The sequence below is a fragment of the Brassica oleracea genome, chromosome C8 (assembly GCF_000695525.1).
Source record: "Brassica oleracea var. oleracea cultivar TO1000 chromosome C8, BOL, whole genome shotgun sequence".
Lineage (NCBI taxonomy): Eukaryota > Viridiplantae > Streptophyta > Magnoliopsida > Brassicales > Brassicaceae > Brassica > Brassica oleracea.
In genome coordinates this window covers 33,539,784-33,560,885 of record NC_027755.1, presented here as the reverse complement: position 1 = coordinate 33,560,885, position 21,102 = coordinate 33,539,784, and the positions used below count along the sequence as shown (strand labels likewise).

General features: G+C 37.0%; 5 protein-coding genes across 5 annotated transcripts; 3 read left to right on the top strand and 2 right to left on the bottom strand.

Moving 5' to 3' along the window:
- Positions 1-6,015: 6,015 nt before the first annotated feature.
- LOC106309796 (21 kDa protein) lies at positions 6,016-6,801 on the bottom strand. The gene has a single exon (XM_013746931.1). The coding sequence runs from the start codon at positions 6,709-6,711 to the stop codon at positions 6,142-6,144; it is 570 nt and encodes a 189-aa protein (XP_013602385.1). The 5' UTR covers positions 6,712-6,801; the 3' UTR covers positions 6,016-6,141.
- Positions 6,802-9,127: 2,326 nt separating this feature from the next.
- On the top strand, positions 9,128-11,315 carry LOC106311481 (double-stranded RNA-binding protein 4). The gene is made up of 5 exons (XM_013748664.1): positions 9,128-9,235; positions 9,745-9,986; positions 10,071-10,296; positions 10,557-10,715; positions 10,802-11,315. Exons 2-5 carry the CDS (start codon positions 9,756-9,758, stop codon positions 11,161-11,163), a joined length of 978 nt encoding a protein of 325 aa, XP_013604118.1. The 5' UTR covers positions 9,128-9,235; positions 9,745-9,755; the 3' UTR covers positions 11,164-11,315.
- A 244-nt stretch (positions 11,316-11,559) lies between these two features.
- LOC106311482 (NADH dehydrogenase [ubiquinone] iron-sulfur protein 5-B) lies at positions 11,560-12,807 on the top strand. Its single transcript, XM_013748665.1, has 2 exons — positions 11,560-11,812; positions 12,427-12,807. The coding sequence occupies exons 1-2, from the start codon at positions 11,663-11,665 to the stop codon at positions 12,526-12,528; spliced, it is 252 nt and encodes an 83-aa protein (XP_013604119.1). The 5' UTR covers positions 11,560-11,662; the 3' UTR covers positions 12,529-12,807.
- Positions 12,808-13,198: 391 nt separating this feature from the next.
- LOC106311480 (autophagy-related protein 18a-like) lies at positions 13,199-15,057 on the top strand. Its single transcript, XM_013748663.1, has 4 exons — positions 13,199-14,186; positions 14,268-14,469; positions 14,558-14,684; positions 14,803-15,057. The coding sequence occupies exons 1-4, from the start codon at positions 13,332-13,334 to the stop codon at positions 14,891-14,893; spliced, it is 1,275 nt and encodes a 424-aa protein (XP_013604117.1). The 5' UTR covers positions 13,199-13,331; the 3' UTR covers positions 14,894-15,057.
- A 1,179-nt stretch (positions 15,058-16,236) lies between these two features.
- Positions 16,237-19,056, bottom strand: LOC106311478 (beta-glucosidase 10-like). The gene is made up of 13 exons (XM_013748662.1): positions 18,919-19,056; positions 18,782-18,845; positions 18,600-18,649; positions 18,447-18,522; positions 18,285-18,356; positions 18,103-18,190; positions 17,755-18,010; positions 17,556-17,671; positions 17,255-17,481; positions 17,151-17,176; positions 16,970-17,057; positions 16,791-16,881; positions 16,237-16,690 (listed from the first exon to the last, which is right to left on the bottom strand). Exons 1-13 carry the CDS (start codon positions 19,042-19,044, stop codon positions 16,453-16,455), a joined length of 1,518 nt encoding a protein of 505 aa, XP_013604116.1. The 5' UTR covers positions 19,045-19,056; the 3' UTR covers positions 16,237-16,452.
- Positions 19,057-21,102: the final 2,046 nt, after the last annotated feature.

Below are 21,102 nucleotides of genomic sequence, written 5' to 3'. Positions count from 1 at the left end.
TTTTCTCGTACGAACAGTTGGAGCAAAGTAGTATGATGTGAAGTTAGATGTTTCGGCTGTCAAACTTCCCGCAACTATTGAACCTTCCACCTTTGCAAGATTTCTTGCTTTCCCCTTCAAATGTTTCATCTGTCGCTCATACGGATACATCCATCCGTTGTGAACAGGTCCACGAAGCAATGCTTCATACGGTAGGTGGACAATATGATCGGAATGTTCTGATGAAGTTGTTTGATGACTTCTTCCTTGAACGTATGTGTGCTAAGATCTCTGAAAAATGCGCCGATGGCTGTATATTGCAAAAGTAATTAAATTAATAACATTTCATAACATATGTATATATATTATAAAATTATAATTACCTGCAAGTGCTTCATGGACATTTGCTGGAAGGAGCTCGACCAAAGCAAATGGAAGTAGTCGTTGCATAAACACATAACAATCATGACTCTTCATTCCGGAGAACTTTTGACCTCGTTCAACACATCTTGACAGATTTGAAACATAACCATCAGGAAACTTAACTTCTGATGCAACCCAGTCAAACAAGGTTGTTTTGGCTTCTGATGACAACCGGAAGATGGGAACAGGAACGTTTCCATTGATTTTGATATGTAACTCACGTCTTGAGCAAATATCAGGTAAGTTCATCCTTGACGTTAAGTAATGTATTCATGATGTTCTCAAAAAAGTTATTCTCAATATGCATGACATCCAGATTATGGCGTAAGAGAAGATCCTTCCAATAAGGTAGCTCCCAAAATATACTCTTCTTATACCAATTGTGAGAGACACCATACCCATCAAGCATATTTCCAGGAACATGTACGGCGTAAGAATGACTGGCCACAAAGAATATTGTCTACCAGACATTCCAAATGGACTAAATCCATCGGTGCATAACCCAAGATAGACATAACTGTCCCTGACAATTTTTTTGTGCCGAAACAATGTCTTATTTCTTCTGTACGGATGGGCAAGTGGAAGAAAGCGACGCTGGCAAACAAACCAACAACTCTTCCTACCATTCTTCAGTTGAAAAGGAGACGTCGATCCAAGACAATATGGACAAGATAATCTTCCATGTGTTGTCCAGCCAGACAACATCCCATAAGCAGGGAAATCACTTATCGTCCACAGCAGAACTGCTCGCATCGTAAAATTGTTTTTCAAGGAACAATCGTACGTCCTCACCCCTTCTGACCACAATTGCTTTAGCTTTTCTATCAACGGTTGAAGAAAAACATCAAGAGACTGTTTTGGATGTTTCGGCCCAGGGATTAATATGGTCAAAAATAGAAATTCTTGTTCCATGCACATATCCGGTGGTAAATTGTACGACGTAAGAATGACTGGCGACAAAGAATATTGTCTACCAGACATTCCAAATGGACTAAATCCATCGGTGCATAACCCAAGATAGAAATTCCGAATATTTGTAGCAAAATCTGCATGTACCTTGTTGAAATGTTTCCACGCTCTTGCGTCTGATGGATGTGCAACCTCACCATCTCTCTGGACATGTTCCGCATGCCACCTCATCAATGCAGCAGTCCTCTCAGTCTTTTCAAGCTGTCTGTAATTGGTAGGTACCACATCCTTTGGTATGGTAACCAATTCCTCCCACGGCCTTGCGGTTTGAATCGTGGTTTTTTGCAGAATAGACACTCTTCTAACTTGTCATCTTCTTTCCAGTAGATCATGCAGCCGTCGATGCAAACATCAATCATCTCCGAAGGCAACCCAAGACTATAAACCAATTTCTGAATCTCATAATAAGATTCAGCAGACACGTTGTCTTCTGGCAAATACTCTTTAAACAACTCCGCCCATGCATCCATGCAATTCTCAGGTAAATTATGATCCGTTTTAATATTCATCATCCTAGCTGCTAGAGACAATTTAAAGAGACCTTCTCTACAACCAGTGTAGATTGGTTGATTTGCAGCATCTAGCATTTCATAAAACCTTTTTGCATCCAAATTAGGTTCTTCTACATTTCCAGTTCCATCAGCTATTGTTGTAGTTGTTTCTAAAAATGCATCACTAATCATATCTTGAACCCTATCATGATCTACCATCTGCTCATGATCTTGATGATAATTATATTCATTATGCAAATGATTCGGTTCTTCACTATGATGACCATCCTCAAAATTATTATTACTACTACTAGCTTCATTTCCCCCATAACCCTCTCCATGTTGATACCAAATGTAGTACTGTGGTGTAAATCCTCTGTTTACTAAATGCTTCCATACAGTTTCACTACGTGCAAATTTTGAATTCTTGCATTTCCGACAGGGGCAGAACATCTTACCGCTTTCCTGTGTGATCGGTGTACAGCCCGCCTGGTGCATGAATGTCTCTAGCCCGCTCAGAAATGCGTTCGTCACCCTCCCGTCGGAATCTTTGTGCAAATACATCCAACTCCGTAACTCGTAAATACTACCGCCACCGGCCATTTTTTTCTTAGATTTTTTTTTGAAATTTTTTTTTCCTGATTTTTTTTTTCCGTTTGTGTGTTGTGAGGAAGAGAGTTGTGGGAAATGACATATATATATAGAGATTTTCGAGTTGGATTGTTGAAATATAACAACAATTTTACAAGGAATGTTTTACATGGATTTTACATGGTTTTAACATAATATTTACAACGACTTTACGACGAAATTAGGTAAGTTAAAGCACATTGAATCCCCGTTTTCACCTAAATATCACGGTAACATGTTTCGTTGTAATGTCGATGTAACGATTACGACGTATTTATCATTCTACGTACTTTCGTCGTAAACTTACATGGACTTTACGACGAAAATATTTCCTCGTAAATTTACATGGAGTTTATGACGAAATTTGGTCTCCACGTAACTGCATTGTAAACACCATATAAATTTACGAGGAAATATTTTCCTCATATATATTTGTTTTCATGGAAACGTTTTCTCGTAATGACATTATAATAATATGATTTTCTGATATTTCTAAAACTCAAATTGTAGATATTAATGTTGGTTAATGACGTGATAGGCTTGTTTGGTGTGCTAATGTCACGCAAACAAAGTCAATGCCAAACCCTAACTTAGCACTCAAAGCTAATTTGTTATGAGCTTTGAGTGATTTCGACGTTCGTTTTCTTTTCTTTTTTTCCTTTAGATTATTTACAATTAAACGTAACACATACTAATACATTTAGAATTAGTCATTTGCCAAAAATATATTATTTGACACAAAAGCATGTCCCAAGTCCTAACAAACTAGCTGACAGTTTTTACCTAATCACATTCATAACGTTTTTGACCGTAATGGTTTGGGAGACGTGATATATATAATGTACAAAAAGTGTTTTGAGTTTTAAACGTGAATTGTTGTTTGTTTCTTGTTTGGCCATATTAACGTTATATAAAAAAAACTCAAGAGCATTCAGAGAGGTAAATCCAGTTTTGTTGTAAGTATATCTCAGCGACTCGACGTGTAACCATTCGTTACGGTGCAATTAATATTGTATAAGTCATCTAAAAATGGTATTGAAGAAAATTAAACGGTTTGGTTGAAAAGAACCACTACAGACTGCTAAGTTTAAAAGTATATATATATATATCCTATGTTCCTAGCTATATATATGGAACTCGAGATATTTGCTTAGTTTGGGAGGACAGACTAACAAAACATTGCTAGTATCCAATAGCAGACAAAACAAAAACGTTATTGCTAATTGCACACATTGTTTTTAGATCCAATGCGTGTGCTAACTATGTAGTATGAAAGTAACACAATATTAATACAAGCATCGGTTGCATATTTACTTCTTCGTACCTGATTGTTCCTATGTACTGATGTACGTAGTCTTTAAGATATACATCAATACATGGACAAACAGTTACTATATCTCATGTTCGTAGGAAATGACAATGGAAGATACATAGATGAATGGTTGTAGTACAATTTGGTTTATTTTATGTGTTAGTTGAGGTATCAATTAATTTATGTCGGAATCATTCATCACTTGGCCACACAAATCAATATTGTATAACTGAATAAACGAAGCAAAACTAAAAGATTTCTGAAAACCTGAATTATATAACTTGTATAGTTTCTTTTTGAATGTAAGTAATACTTTGATGTAAAATATTTTAAGAAACTAAAACACATTAAAAAGTTAGGATTCGGAGGTGGATACAAGGAAGGATCGATCGTTGGAGTTTACGTTGACTTGTGATTCTAACGTGGCGGTGAATTATCTAACCCCACACCTCCTTCACTTTCTTGGCCAACTTTTTGGGTTGGCGATGGCTAACATAATTAATCAATTTCTTTGTATTCTTATGAATAACAATTGAAATGTTAATGACCAATGGAATAAGACTAGCTAACAACAAGATTCTGTAAACGAGTCCAGTATATACGATTTATAAAAGTATAAACAGACTATATATCAAACGTTTAAACTCAATGGGAGTATCAGTTTAAAACTTAATTAAGTTAGGTAGTGTATAAATGTTTTCAAACATCAAGTCAGAACATTTTATGCCACTTGGCACTTCCTCAAAGGTTCTTGGCGCATCGTAACTTACTATCTAAAAAGAACAAAACCGATTTAAAATGGTAGAAATAACAAGCTTTAGAGTGCTCATAAAGTTGGCACCGACTTCTTCTCACGATTGGTGGTGCTGGCTTTGAGTTTTGAGCTTGGGACGGAGACAATGGTGGGGAGCTAGTAGTACTGGCCCAATATATATTTCGGCCTGTAGGATGATTGATTGGGTTGGGTCCAATACTGAATTTTTTTTTTTTTGACATAGGTCCAATACTGAATAAAAAAAACGAGTGAATATTTTTAAGAATACTCAAAAAGCACTATTGGAAGTGAAAGCGATAATATATTAGACCATCCAAAATTGAGGTGTTGAAACTTGATTTCAACTATTGAATACCTTACAATGAGGTTGTTAAAATATATTTTTTTTTTTGATAACCGAGTGTCCTGACCCCACCGTGATGGTCCAAACTAGAGACCGAAGTGAGCAAGGACGATACCAGGGCGTCACCATGTGGCTCACCGCAAACGGTCTTCGGTCTCGGGCACTAGAGACCGAGGTTGTTAAAATATTGTGGCTTATCTAAATGGATTCAATATAGTTGTAGAGTTTCAACATGTTGATAAATAAATTTTGTGGGCTAGTACATCTACTTGGCGAAAATTGGTTAGGTAGAAATATTGGTCAGACATACTGTGTTTTCATTGGTTGTTTAGATTTTTTTATTTTTATCTCCACTAATAATTTAGACACATTTATCGTATAATATTTTTTTTAAAGAATAAAATTTATATCAAAATTCATGATTTTTTTATGATCTATAGAGACTATTCTCATTTCATTTGGATACAATTTTTTTTTATTATAATCAACTATTTTAATGTTTTAAACATTTTGTTTGTTCAATGAATCCCAATAATAATTATTTTAACATCCAAAATTCTTCTAATTTTATGTTTAACTACCAAATTTCTAACAAATTATGTTGTTTTTCGTTTTTAAGTTAATTACAATCAAATTATTAATATGTAGTTATTATATTGTAAAAGATAAATATATGAATTAAAGTAGTAGGGTAAGGTCTTGATTTTTTTAAAACAAACTATTTTAGATGTTAAAAATAAAGTGGGTGTTGTATAAACTAGGTGGAATAAAGATAAACCGATCTGGAATGTTAAAAAAAAAAGAATGCGTTGAAACCATTGTACTATAAATCACAACCTGAATTATGTTACTAATCTCGATAAATGCCAAGTTCGATATCGGAGTAATTACAGGAAATCATTTTCAAAATTTGGGATATTTTGAAATGAGACGTTTGTATTATCTTTAAATAAATAAATTTAACAAAAAAAAAATTCTGAAAAAAATATAAAATAAATTTAACAAAAAATAATAATTTAATAGGTATGGATTTAGGAAACCATGGGATATGCACGAGTGGGATACCCATTTCGAAATGGAGAGGCCTATACTCTAATAAAGTTCTAGTTATATATATGTCTCAACAATCATAGTATCCAACCATACAACACTTTTATTAATAATGATCTTACATATGCATGGGAGTTAGTGCTTTATAGAATTCATTTTTCAATATAGATTACAAACCATCAGCCGCTAGCTTATTAAGCAGTGCGAGGGAAATGCTTGACATATACATAGACGTCGTGACTCTCCTCCGGATCATCCTGACCATTGCTGACTTCGCCGACGTCTTTTCAAACCCATCAAGACACGTGTCCTTATCCGTAAGAGCAGTGCTAAGCCATGTGGCAAGATCACTCATCTGCTCCTGAAACTCGCTGGCTCTGAGTGTCCGGAGCACGGCTAAGGACTTGTGAAGATTATCAAGAGAGTCTTGGAGCAGCTCTCGACAATCCGACAAAGCCACTCGGTCGCGTTTCCCAAACGCTGAACGTCGCATTTTGAGAAGGGACCTAAGGACGTCTTTGTTGTCGGATATGGCCACTGAAACGCCGGCACGTGCCCATTTGCTGGGACTGTTCTTGGCGACTGATGAAAACGGCGCTAGCGATTGAACGCAGAGCTTTTGGTAGTGTGTAACGCTGCATGCGTTTTGGAGGTAGCCGCTGCGTTTAAACGGTAACGATGAAGTTGAACTGAGTGAAAGGAGAAAGAAGATAAGTGAAACTGTGATCGAAGAACTCATGGAGTTTTTTTTCTATGGATTGTATAAGAAAATGTAATCTTTATATTAAAAGAATGGGTGTCGACGGAAAATAGAGTACGAGAGAGATGTGTATATATAGACATATACGTAAAAAATAATTAGGGTTTTGGTTAGGTGAAAAAGCGAGCGTTAAATAAGTATGGCGGTTCATTCGTATGTGTCGGAGTTATGATCACAACGTTTTAAGGCTATGTTTGAGTGTTGTATATTTGTTGTTTTTGATGATAGCCATACGTGGGTTTAGCTAACTCTTGGCGTCGTCATTGATTACTATTCTGAATATAAGCCTCAGTGATTTTTACCATTTTCAAAAACTACTCCAACCAACTAAACCTATAGATCGACCTAATTTGTTTTATCTATTTTGTTTGGTGATGGTAATCATTGTTCATTGATCTAGGATGCGGACTTAGTCAAGATTGAAAACATGACCTTCCCTATCTGTTTACACAATGAAGTGGTATTTAAGAAAAGTGGGTAGGGCCAAACTTTGGAAGTTTACTCCTATCACGAAAATTTCATGTCACTTATATAAAAAGTTGTGAACCTAGCATTGCTCATTGTATAATTTAAATAAATATTTCAGATTCATTTACTTGAAATTAATTTGTGTAAAAAAACATAAATATTCTAGTTGTAATTTCAAAAACATTTCGCTGAATCTTATCAGTTGTATAGATTGAAAAATTCAGTAACCAGTTTGTTTAGTTTGTCATACTGTACCCTTGTTCCAATTTTTTTGTTTTGTTTTAACAATACATTTTTTTAGAAAAATATATTGACACAATATTATTCAACATGATTGAAATCAAATGATTGATAAATTCATATATGAAATGATAATTTTATTTAATCGTAGCTATAATTTTTTTAATCAATTGTTTTTTTTTTGGGATCAAAATCAATTGTTTATAAATGGAATATCAGCTAGTTGTATCCGGTGCCTTTGTCATCACCATGACTCATGAGGCCCATGACCATATCTCCTCGAATCCCCTTTTTATTTATCTTTTCACGACATAGCTACTTTCCTTAGGACTTTAGGACGTGCGTGAGTAACGTCTTGAAGTGCATAATCAGGTAAAATGTGAGCATTTATGAATATAGTTTAAAAACTCACATGGATTGAGAGAAGGAAGTATATATGGTTAAGACTAATTCACATGATTCCTATGAAAAAAAAGACAAATGGCACACAACAAAAGAGCATGATTAAGACAGTAAAGACAAACCTACAACACTGAACATAAACCATGAAAAACACAAAGGGATTCTGAGCAAAACTACAGACACTCATTTTTTTTGTTTGAACATTAACTACAGACACTCATGAATGGGGGATAAAGAGAAAGACGATTGCGTGGTTGATCTCTTTGTAAAATGAACCATACTTTTGGCACTACCCATATCTAAAAAGGTTAATACTATTTTACTGGTATGAAAACTATAGAGTAAACAGATTATGGCTTCACTCCTCTCCCATCAATTTTTTTTTTCTTTCAAACTGACTTTGTGACAAAGCGTCAATGACAAGGAACACTAGAGAGATAAACAACTTAGCTGATGTAGGAAAGAATTCAACTTCAAAACTATGATACATGATATGTTGTCTTTAAAGACAGGACAAGGCTTACAAAATCATGAATCAAGACATGTTGAAAGTGAGTATCTATATACTAAGAAACAATTAGAATCAATATGAGGCATGAATGTAACTGAAGTTCTGTCATTTTTGTACAAAACATAGATCAGAAATGGAAGAATTTCATGTAAAAATGCAGGTAACGAGCTTCTTATTAATTAAACCCGAGTTGATTTGGCTGTGAAGAGAGCACAAAACACAGTATGACTAAAGAGGTTCCACCTTTACCGATTAAACCAAATGAGTAAGGGAGAAGAAATCAAATTTTCAGACAGGCTCAATGTGGTCAGTCACAAAGGACTTTTAACTCATACAGATTTTGTCGGAAGCTCCAGAGTAGCTCCCGCGTGTTCCTGGCTTGCTTTCACCTCTACGATACATAAAAATTTCAAATCGGGAAAGGATCAGCTTTCCAAAAGGACGAGTTTTCCAGTGAAAACGAGTGTAATGAGTTAATGTACCGTATCCGCCGCGTTCGTTGAGCTTTGCTTGAACGATCATGGTGGATATGAATTGAGTCGCCTCACGCGCTTCTTCCAGGAGCCGAGGGATGTCGGAAACGATCTCCTTGTAGCGCTGAGCAGAGCCCTGTACGCGATCAACGCTTCTCCGGTCACCATTTCTTTGAGTCGTGGTCCCGTCTCCTCCGCCGTCGTCTACTTCCGACGAAGGCTCCAATTTTACTGGGCCCTTCGAAGGTTCATATCTAAAGCCCACTTTATTTAATGGGCCATTAATGGAAATTTCGGGTCATGGCTGTTCCAGCTGGATAAAACCCGAATAATTCGTAAGCAGGTGAAGTACATGCCTCTCTCTCACCGCAGAGACCATCGAGTGTCTTCTTCCTCCTCCCCCAAAGAGGTTCCGTTTTTTTTTTTTTTTTTTGCAATTTGCTCGTGCTTTGTTTAATTGTGTAGTTTACAAATCACACTATAACTTGCGTGATGTTGCGTTTCTCTGTCTGAAACCCTAATTTAGTTTCTACCAATTTGGTAAAACTCGTGAATCCCATATCATTTGAAGCAATTTTGAAATATGTCTCCTCCTTTGCCAAATTAGGCTTTACCAAACACGTAGAGGCTCATACTTTGTGGAAATTTCAGTGAAATCTACAAATGTTTGCATGTATATTTCAAATGGAATGTTTTAGATGGGAGATTTCAAATTCAAAAGTAACATATTGGGTTCTTGACTAAGCAAAAGTTTACGGGGAACAAAAATACATTGCGGCTTAATATACATATACATAATCACTTTTTTGAGACTGTTATGTTTGAAACATATTAGTTTGGTTTCTATGCTTTAGCTTTTTACTGTTGTTTTTCTTCTTAGGAGAGAATATTGATATGAAAGTTTGTTTATTTCTTCAGCTTAGGTAGAGATGGATCATATGTACAAGAGCCAGCTGCAATCATATGCACTGAAACAAAACATGGAGCTTCCCGTCTATGCCGCTGAGAGACAAGGACCTGCGCATGCTCCGCGATTCCGCTGTAAGGTCACTGTTTGCGGACAGACGTTTCAGAGCCAAGAATTCTGCCCAACACTGAAAGCGGCTGAACATGCTGCTGCTAAAGTAGCATTGGCTTCGTTGACGCCATTGAATCCAGAGGCTAGTTCACATTCCTTTTGGACCATTATTAATGTGTTATTCCATGTTGTTTAAATTTTTAATCTTTTGTTTTTGTTATCTCAGGGAGTTGTTGTTGATGTTGCTTACAAGAACCTGTTACAAGAAATTTCGCAGAAAGAAAACTCTCTTTTACCGGTTTATGCAACTGCGACATCTGGTCCATCACATGCACCTACTTTTACCTCAACCGTTGAGTTTGCAGGGAATCTCTACAGAGGAGAAGAAGCAAAGACCAAAAAGCTGGCTGAAATGAATGCTGCCAAAGTAGCATTCATGAGCATAAAATATGGTATGTTTTCTTGCGTTTATAATTTAAATTACTCTCTAGAAAAATGATCATATCTTTCAAAATCAGAGTTATGTTAGTTTGGTGTTGGTGCGTGATGACATAGGATAAAAATGGATAGTGGATTGTATCTTTTTATGGTTACCACTCTTTTTGGTTTCTATACCATTTGACGCGGCTCTGTTTTGGCCGATGTATATTTTCAAGGATTAAAAAGCCAATCAAGACAGGTTGTAGTGAATCAGATATTCTGTTATGTGCAGGACACCCAAACCAGACCCCATCATCGCCTTCTTTGACTCTTGAGAAACAAGAAGCTGCAAATTCAAATGTGAAGAGCAGTGAACAAGTGAGCCCTTCCCAACTTTCCAAGATGGTGACCCCTGATGTCCCATCAAAGTGGATTGAAGTGTACGAAGATGGTTAGTATTCTTCGATAGGAAGCAGTTCCACATTTCCTATATTATTTTGCAATATGGTCATTACATGAGTTGTTCATTTTCTGCAGAACTCCCAGACGTTCTGAATGCACCAGCCAATAGTGTTAAGGCCATAAACATTACTGCATCGCCTGTGGCTACTCACCCTACTAACGATGCTACTCTTACTGCCGCACCAGCTGCTACGGAGATGATGAACGTTGCTGCTGCTGACTCTTCGGCTATCATGCCCATGAACAATGTTAATGAATCATCAGCACGTGTAGAAGAGAGTGAGAAGAAGCTGGTAATGGGAAGTGGGTACCAGAGTATACCAAGTGGCCAACATGTAGTTTGTCGTCCATGGAACCCAGGGATGACTCTTCCTGAAGACGCGGAGATGCTCTTTAGGGACGACAGATTCATTGCTTATCGTGTCGTGAAGCAGTAAAAAAGAGCTCGTGTCTCTCTGTGGGATAGAAGAATTGAAGGTTAAAGGCTGCTTTTTTGGGATAAGTGACTCTAGTAATGGTGAATATTGTTAAGTAGTTGTCATCTTTGATGTATTAAGGGTAAAAATAAAACGAAGAATATTGGAATCCACTGCGTAGACAAATCGTAACTTAGCTAAGCTAAGCTAATATCACCTCTGTCTGTGTCACATTTGTTTAGTTATAATACCACTAGGTCTATGACTTCTATCTCTCTTCGAAGTACAAAAGTCACAAATGGTCTTTAAACCTTCTGAATGAGATAGAAGGTTCGCAGTTTGACTTTTCGAAGCCCAACAGATTGAGGCCCTTTAAAGGATAATTCGGGTTTCTAAGTGATGGATGGATAGACCCGAATGGTTCGGGTCGTTGGTAATCAGGTGAAGAAGAAGTCTCCTCTAGTTTCCTCCTCAGATCGGAATCAGGTTATTTGGGGATTGGGAGAGAGAGAGAGAGAGGATGGCGTCGGGGTGGGGAATAACGGGGAACAAAGGGAGATGTTACGATTTCTGGATGGATTTCAGCGAGTGTATGTCTCACTGCAGAGAGCCCAAAGATTGCTCTCTTCTTCGCGAAGACTACCTCGAGTGTCTTCACCATTCCAAAGAGGTACCTACCCCTTCCTTCTTCTTAGCTTTCTCTCTCGCTCGTGCCTTGTAAGTCACGCCTTGATCACTTGATCTGTTTCACTGATTTGATTATTCGCCCCTGTTAGATAACTCAATCCAGATGTTGTTGTAGTATTTCCAAAACTCTAGATCATTCCAAGCGATGCTGAGATTCGTCTGCCATTGATATCTCTTATTAGGTGTGTGTGTGTGTGTGAATCTGTATGATGAAATTTTCATGGTTTTGGTGAAATACGAGTATTGTGTGGGTGTATATATATTCATTCTATTCATTAAGTCACTCGTAGAGCTTAGATTATAATTCATGTATAGCCCTTCCTTCGACTCAGCTCTGAGATTGGAACTTGTGGCTTGATCTCTTAGTTTGTTGTCTTCTCCATTTGACTCTTCAATCTTGAAACCCGAAAGTCTAAGCTCATGTTCGCTTTGTATTGTAAACATATAGAAATGGTTCTTCAATGAATGAAATCAAAATGTATATATAGATAGGTTCATGGGAAAAACTTTGAGAGAGAGTCCATTAAGATCTTTGTTATTTGCTTCGTATCTAAGCTTATGGAAGATTGGCATTTGTGTGTGTGTGTTTGTTGATAGTTCCAACGAAGAAACAGGATTTACAAAGAGGAACAGCGTAAACTAAGAGCTGCTTCAAGGAAAGGTGAAGAAACTGGCGATGCTACTCATACTCATCACTGATCAAAGATTTTTTCTCCTTCTACTCCTCCAAGTTTGCATCTCTCGCATCGCAGCTGAGAAGAAGAATAAGGAAGATTCTATATGTTGTGTGACAAACTCCATTTTGAATTTTTTTCAGTTTGCTTCTGCAATTTCTGTCTTTTTTTGCCTTCTCTATTTTACATTTGAACTGAGTTGTAATATGGGCTTTTTAGCCTTCACTCACCAAAAGTTCTTCCTCATGGCAATAATTTAAAACAGACTAGTGGATGGAATAATGAAATGGTCCATTGACTTTCTCTTTGTCGTCTCTTAGAGAAAACCAACTTTTGCATTTCATCTTCTCTAATTTCAATATGGAGACGATATCTCTAGAAATAACGGTGATGTCAGCAAAAGGACTTGAGAAAAGTCTCGAAGATGGATGTTTCTGATCACTTTCAAGATCAAAGTGTGTCCAATAAACACATGAACGGAGTGACGACTTTGTTAATACTCTATTTTCAAGTTTGTAAAAAGATAATACACATCTATAAATTATATACATTGCGGCTTCGTAAAATATATGAAGTGAATAAAAAAATATAATTTAACTATATAAAATTTCCGTAATATAATAAAAAAAGGTAACTTATCCCAGACTGTGACAAAAAAAGAAAGAAAGAAAAAGTTTATCCCAAACTTGTTTATTTTATTCTTCAATAATAAAGCCGCCTGAAAGAGAGAGAGACGACGGCAACAAGCAAAGCACGAAGTCATTTTCTTATTACTCCTGCTCCACGCTTCTTCATCTTCATTCTCTCTAAAGATCCCTTCAGATTCCCATGACCACCGTCTCCACCCCTTCTCCTCCCTGGCTAAATCCCGATTCTACCCCTGCATCAGATTCCGCCTCTACTTCTCCCTCGCACCACCGCGATCGCGGAGACGACGCCGAGTCCCTCGACTCCTTCTCCTCCATGACTCTCAACTCCGAAGAGTTCAATCTAAATCCCAACCCGAACCTCAATATCCAAACGCATACAACATCTCCCTCGGCGACGACGCCTCCTCCGTCGCTGCTCCACCTCTCCTTCAACCAAGACCACGCCTGCTTCGCCGTCGGCACCGACCGCGGCTTCCTGATCCTCAACTGCGACCCGTTCCGCGAGATCTTCCGGCGCGATTTCGACCGCGGGGTCGCCGTCGTGGAGATGCTCTTCCGATGCAACATACTCGCCCTCGTCGGCGGAGGACCCGATCCGCAGTACCCTCCCAACAAGGTCATGATATGGGACGACCACCAGGGCCGGTGCATCGGCGAGCTCTCCTTCAGGTCCGACGTTCGATCCGTCAGGCTCAGGAGGGATCGGATCGTCGTCGTCCTCGAGCAGAAGATCTTCGTTTACAACTTCGTGGACCTCAAGCTGATGCATCAGATCGAGACCTTCGCGAACCCTAAGGGGCTGTGCGCTGTTTCTCAGGGTGCTGGCTCTATGGTGTTGGTCTGCCCTGGCTTGCAGAAAGGGCAAGTTAGGATCGAGCACTATGCCTCTAAACGGACTAAGTTCGTCATGGCTCATGACTCGAGGATAGCTTGCTTCGCTCTCACTCAGGATGGGAGCTTGTTGGCCACGGCTAGCTCCAAGGGCACTCTGGTTCGGATCTTTAATACTGTCGATGGCACCTTGCGCCAAGAGGTGCTAACTACTACTGTATAGCGCTTTAGATCAAAGATGTAGTTTTGATTCTTATAATAATAATGCCTTGTGACTGTGCAGGTTAGGAGGGGTGCAGATAGAGCAGAGATATATAGTTTGGCTTTCTCTTCAAATGCTGAGTGGTTGGCTGTCTCGAGTGATAAAGGGACTGTCCATGTCTTTGGTCTCAAAGTCAACTCCGGCGTGAAAGACACTCCCACCCGAATTGCATCTAATGTTACTCGTCCTACCTCCCCGTCCTCGTCTCTGTCGTTATTCAAAGGTATAGATGGTCTAAACCAAAAAAAAAAAAACAGTTACTTTCACCCCCTTGGTTCAGTAAGCATAACTCTTTTTTTGATATATATTAGGAGTGTTGCCCAAGTATTTCAGCTCGGAGTGGTCGGTGGCTCAGTTCAGGTTGGTGGAAGGAACTCAGTACATAGTCGCCTTTGGTCATCAGAAGAACACTGTTGTTATTCTTGGCATGGATGGGAGGTAAGCAACAAAATTAAAAAAAAAAAAACTTGGAACTCTTTTATGGTTTTGTCATGTGTGTATTGCATATCTGATCTGACAGGAGTCTGGATTATCTTCTTTGTTGTTTTGATAACAGCTTCTACAGATGTCAGTTTGATCCGGTGAATGGGGGAGAAATGGCTCAGCTTGAGTATCACAACTGTCTAAAACCGCCGTCTGTTTTCTAGTTGCATCTATCTTTATCTCTGCTACTTGAGTGGTGAGATTTGGTGTAACCATATGGTGGTGTTAATGTATAGTTTTTGTGTATAATAACAACGAATGGTTTGTATAATTTGTAAAACCTTTGATCGTTAATCAAAAGTCAAAACTGATGCAAGGCTCTTCAATTTGTGTCTTCCCCGGGACATTTCACCAAACCAACTCGTCTTAGTTGTGCAAGAACAAAAAGTTCAGTCAGTGAAACCGTTGCTGTTTTATCCATCCGATAATGTGAAACCAAGACCAAATCTTGTCAGAAAGGTAAAATAGAGAAAAAAAACCGTGGGACGGTACTATGATACCACTACACCAGATGCGCTTTTGCCAACTGCGGATGTAAATATTATTTTAGCGGAAGCTAAACTTGTGTTGTGGACCTGTGGTTATGTTTGGGTGATGTTACATTCAAGAATCTATGCAACCCTTTGCAAGTCTCAAATACTGAAATGCATATATTATTAAAAACCGAAATATATTTTAATACTGTTTAGAAACATAGATAGCAGTATAAAAAATATAATAGTTTTTAGTAATTTCATTAATATAATTACATTAATTGTCTTTACATATTTCACTCAGTTTTCATTAATTATATTACCTTAACAATACATCAAATCATTAATTATATTACCATAATAATAGTGCATATTTTTTATTTATTAGTTAATCAACATTAACTTTGCGCCAATTATAAAATCAAAAATGTAAAATAACTGGATTTTGCATATGATTAAACATTCGGTTTAGTTTGTTTTACTAATTTTTTTTTAATTTTAGTTTCAATCGATGGAAAATTACGTAGCCAAAAACATAACTCATTTTTTTGTGAATAAACCAATAACTTAAATCAAAATAATAAAATGTATTACATTTATTGTCACTTAATTATTCACTCCATATAATTATTTTACTAAATAAAAAACTCTTTCTATTTCACTTAATTTAGCCAAACACATAAAAATAGTCTTTTTTATTAGTTTGTAAAATCAGCTAGCCATGAACATTGGCTATCCATTTAGGTACGAATTGTTATTTTCGGGTATCGTTTTTTTTTTTTTTTGAAATTGAGCTCCACTTGAATATTATAAATTTATGTGTAGGTTTTGAATTAGGTCATTTTGGGTCTGGATGAATTCGGTTCTAATGTATATGAACCTAAAAATATCTAAATAACAAATGTATCTGAAACGGATTTGGATATTTGTACAAAAAATAACCATATTATCCGATTCGGTCAAAGTTTTTCGAATACAATCAGTTATATTACGACTCATCTAAAATATATAACACTAATTATAAAAAACAAATATAGAAAAATGTAAAAACCAATAATTATAAAAAACAAATATCAATGTATAAAAATGTAAAAACCAATATATGCACGAATGCACGGATCAATCTCTAGTATCTTATTAAACCATAAGCAAATAACCTCAGTTTGGTCATTGAAAAGACAAACTTAGACCAGATGAGGATCAAAACAGAACCAGAAATCCTTCCTTAGCTATCTATATATGTAACTCCATCACAAAGACGAAGAACCAGGGAAGAGGCTCTGCTGCTGAGTAGTAGCTTGAGTAGCAACATCAATTGTACCATTGAGAAAACCAGTGTACCAAGAAGCAGATAGCTTTGGTGACCTCTTGAGTCCGGGATCGCTGAAATTCACATAATACAATCCATAGCTGAGCTTGTATCCAGCCAATAGCTCATACAAGTCAATCACCGACCAGAAAAAGTAACCTCTCGTGTCTGATCCATTCCTAGCCAGTCAAAAAGATTTTTATCAGAATCAAGGAAACTTGAACTAAACCATGCATTTATATGGAAGATTTAAAAGATAAAGAAGAAGGAGAATCATACTTGATGGCGTTGAGCATAGCACCAATGTAAGACTGAATGTATTCAACTCTTGGTGTGTCTTGTAGCGTTGAATCGTGTTCCAACGGTAAACCTGTTAGCAAATGTAAGAATCTTTAAGAAGAAGAAACTTTGCTTTCAAAGCAGACAAAACAGAGCCAAAAAACAGAGTAAAGAGAGACCATTTTCAAGAATGTAGATAGGAGGATTGTTATAGCTCTGTTTCAAATACTCCAAGACACCTTCAAAACCCCATGGAATAGCATCCCACTTCACAAAAAAAAAAAAAAAGAAGAAGAAATCATATTAGCAAACCTTCTAAATTCAAGAACAATAGGTTTTTGCAGGTCTTATTATACATACCTTGAAGAATGAAGAGTTCCCAATGACTGTCCAATAATGATCAGCTAAATGAGTCAGAGAAGTCTTATTTTTGATAGATTGATTGAAAAGAAAGTAAAGCTTACAGATTGTATCTACACCCATGTCTGTGAAGAACTCTTGGTTGCTTGGAAGGACAGAAGGTGCGGGTGTAATGTTTGCGATATAGACTGTAGTGTAGTGGATAATCCCCAAAAAGTCAGATGATCCTTTAACTAGCTCTGACTCTTCATTTGAGAAAACAGGTAACCTGGATCCCAAGATTCTCTTCATTTCATCTGGATAGTCCCCAAACACCACAGGCTTCAACAACCTGGTTTATCAAATGAAGATTATGTCCTCAACGTTACTGAAACAAGAAAACAAAAAATGTCTTTTTTATCTCACCAGCCATAGAAGAAATCTTTAGATCTCTGAGTTGCAATCTCATCCTCCTTGGAGTCAGTATAAGGAACTAACCCATATGCATATATGCTAAGGCCTACAGATCCTCTCTGCTTACTCTGCACCATCATATTATTAATGTTCATAACGATTCAAGAGCAAATATAAATATATATATATATATATATATGTATATGTATACCTTGTACTTGAGTCTATACAGTTTTGAAGCAGAGGCATGAGCTAGCAATATGTTATGTCCTGCAAGATATGGTTCAGTAGAAGAGTTTCCAGTAGAGCAGTTGACGAATTCGTTAGTAGAACAATGTCCTGGCGGCAAAAATCCTTCGCTGTAAGCACCAATGGCGAATATGTTAGCTTCGTTTATTGTGGTCCATAGCTTCACGTCGTCCCCAAACTCTCTGAAGCATACATCTGCAAAAGAAGTGAAGTCTTCTCTGCAACGACAACAACATTTGTTTCATCAGTTCATCATAATGAAGTATAACGAGACTTTGGTAGATCAAAATCATTTATATATATCGTATACATGATTTTGCGGTCGATCCATCCTCCATACTCATCTTCAAGAACCTGAGGAAGGTCATAGTGGTAGAGTGTAACGTGTGGTTCGATTCCTGTTTGTCAAAATTTATATCTATTCAAAAACAATGAAATTAATCTTTAATAATTGCTATTTTTTAAGTTTTTAAGTAGAAAAGAATATAACACCATGGTTTCGTAGTTCTTTGATGAGGTTCTTGTAAAACAGTAGACCTTTAGGGTTAATTTGTCCTCTTCCATCTGAGAAACAAACAAGTAGTCACAAAATAGGGTTTAAAAATCTCTCACTTTTAAACTCGTAAGTCAAGAAACAAGAAGAGGAGGTGTTACTAGGTATAAGCCTTGACCATGAGATAGAGAATCTGAATGCTTCTAAACCCATTTCTGCCATTAACTTAACATCTTCCTGCAATAGAGTTTAAGAAAACAAAGTCAGAGACTTATAGAGTAAAGAAGAAGAAGAAGAAGAAGAATAAAAGAAACCTTGTATTTGTGATAACCATCACATGCTATATCTCCATTTCCTTTGTTATCTACAAAAAAAAAAAAAAAAAAAAAAAATCAACCAAGTTCTCAGAACATACATGTGGTACTGCCATTTAATTAAAAAAAATGTTTTAAATGAACAATATTTTTCAAGAAAAAGAAGAAGATGCATATATTACCAGAGTGGGAGAAAGTATCCCAAACGCTAGGAGTCCTTCCATCCTCATCAACAGCTCCTTCCCACTATACTCCAGAACATTAGAAACTCAGTTTTCATAGACTGAAAACAAATCTGAAGCAGAGCTTGAAAGTGAACCTGATAAGCAGAAGTGGCAGCTCCGAAGAGGAAATCCTCAGGAAAGTCATTTCTTGTGAAAGCATTGCTGTATCTTGTTACCAAAACGATGACCACACAAATGCAAAACAGAGATAACACTTTCATTTTTGTGTGTGTTTCCTCGGAAATTTTATGTGTTTTTGAGATATTAGAGCATCTGCATAGAAGATTCAATGCATAAGTTCATGCTTTTCCCCAAAAAAAAAAATATTAAAATATTTTCTTTTTTGTGAACTCAGTTCCTCCAGGTTCATGTTCATCACTGTATCGCCGGCTCCACGCTACGTGGTGGTCTGCGATTGATCTGTTTAATTATTATTTTTTTTATTTTTTTTAAATCAAACGAAAAAGTAAAAAAAATAATAAAAAATTAAAGTTACGAACCCCACTCAAAATTTATTGATGCAAATGCCCTTAGTAATGAATTTATTCCTCGAGGGGAGGGGCTTTCCGGTCATTGTTATAAGAACAATAATAACCAACCAAAATGATTTGTACGAATAATTTAAAAAGGCAACAAAAATAAAAAATTAAATAGCTAGATAAAAAACAACACTGACATTAATTAGTACCATCTGCAAAATTCAAAAATCTAAAAACCTAAACTCTAAAACCATAAACCGTAAATCCAAAACACTAAACCATAAACCTCAATCCTAAAATCTAAACCCTAATTCTTAAACTCTAAACCCAAACTCTACACAATAAATCATAAATCCTAAAATCTAAACCCTAAACCCAAAACTCTAAACCTTAAGATTTAGGGTTTAGATTTTACGGTTTATGGTTAGAGTTTTGGGTTTAGGGTTTAGATTTTAGGATTTAAGTTTTATTGTTTAGAGTTTGGATTTAAGGTTTAAGATTTAAGGTTTAAGATTTAAGGTTTAGATTTTAGAATTGAAATTTATGGTTTAGTGTTTCAGATTTAGGATTTATAGTTTTAAAATTTAGATTTTTAAACAGCGTTAATTAATGTCGGTGTTGTATTTTTCTTTTAGTTATTTTTATTGCATTTTTTAACTACTCATACTTGGCACTAATTGATTAAGAAGCGCGAGAATTTAACCATTCACTATACAGTTTATCCTATATTTTTTAAAAAAGCGTGGGAGGACGGACGCTGCAGATGTCCGGGACGGATAATACGTGGCGTGTGACAGTGACAGTGACAGTGACAGATCTCTTTGATTCTCTACCCACTTGTAGAAACTGACAAATTTATCATGTCGGAGAGTATAAATATCTATTTTCCCTTTCCACATTTGTGGACGTGACGAAATAAATTCGGAATGTGAAGATAAGTTGGGCCAAAAAAAGTTCCTCTCTCCTTGCTCTGTCTTCTCTCTAAATCAGACACAGAAGAAAGATTGAGATGAAACCGGTTAGTATCTAGGAAGCGGTGAATCTTTTACACCGCTATCGCCGGCTTTTACTTCCGGGAAACGGTGGCTCTGACAGCACCGGTTTCGCCGGCTTTCATCTCCGGGAAAGCGGTGGCTCTTATAGCACCGTTCTTTCGCCGGCTTCTTCTCCGGTTTCATCCGAAATCAAGTTCTCGATCTATGCTTCTGCTCTTCCTCTGTCCAATTGACTCTCGGTCTGAAAATCTCTGTGGATTTTTGGATTGATCGAAGATGATTGATGGTTTCTTCGAAGCGTAGATCGATGTTTCTTCGAAATCTACAGTTTTCCTCGGTGAAGGCTGTTTGATCTTCTTGAAGGCGGGTTGTTATGAAACAGAGAGTATGAGTTTGGATGAGATCTCGATTCTTTTCGATTGATGCTCTCCAAAGCTTAAGGTGTGTGTAGCTGATGAAACCTAAAGCTTCCAATACAGTTGTTGGAGGTGGTTTTTTCGGTAGTCGTGGTTGAATCTCCGGTGGTTCCGGTGGCGATTTGCATAATGTGGTTTCGGTGAGACATGGTGGTTTCGGTGACTCGGCGGTTGTTCTCCGACGTGGATCATCGAAGCGGTGATAGTGGTGGGGCATGGGTGACACGTGGGCTCGGAGTCTGAAAGTCATACACATGGTTTACCTAGTGTTCCGTTTGGGTTTTGTGGTTTTGGTTTGGGCCTCTATATGAGGTTTTGTATGTTTGTTGTTTTGGGCTTTGCCCGATTAATAAAATCAGATGGAAAAAAAAAAAAAAAAAAAAAAAAAA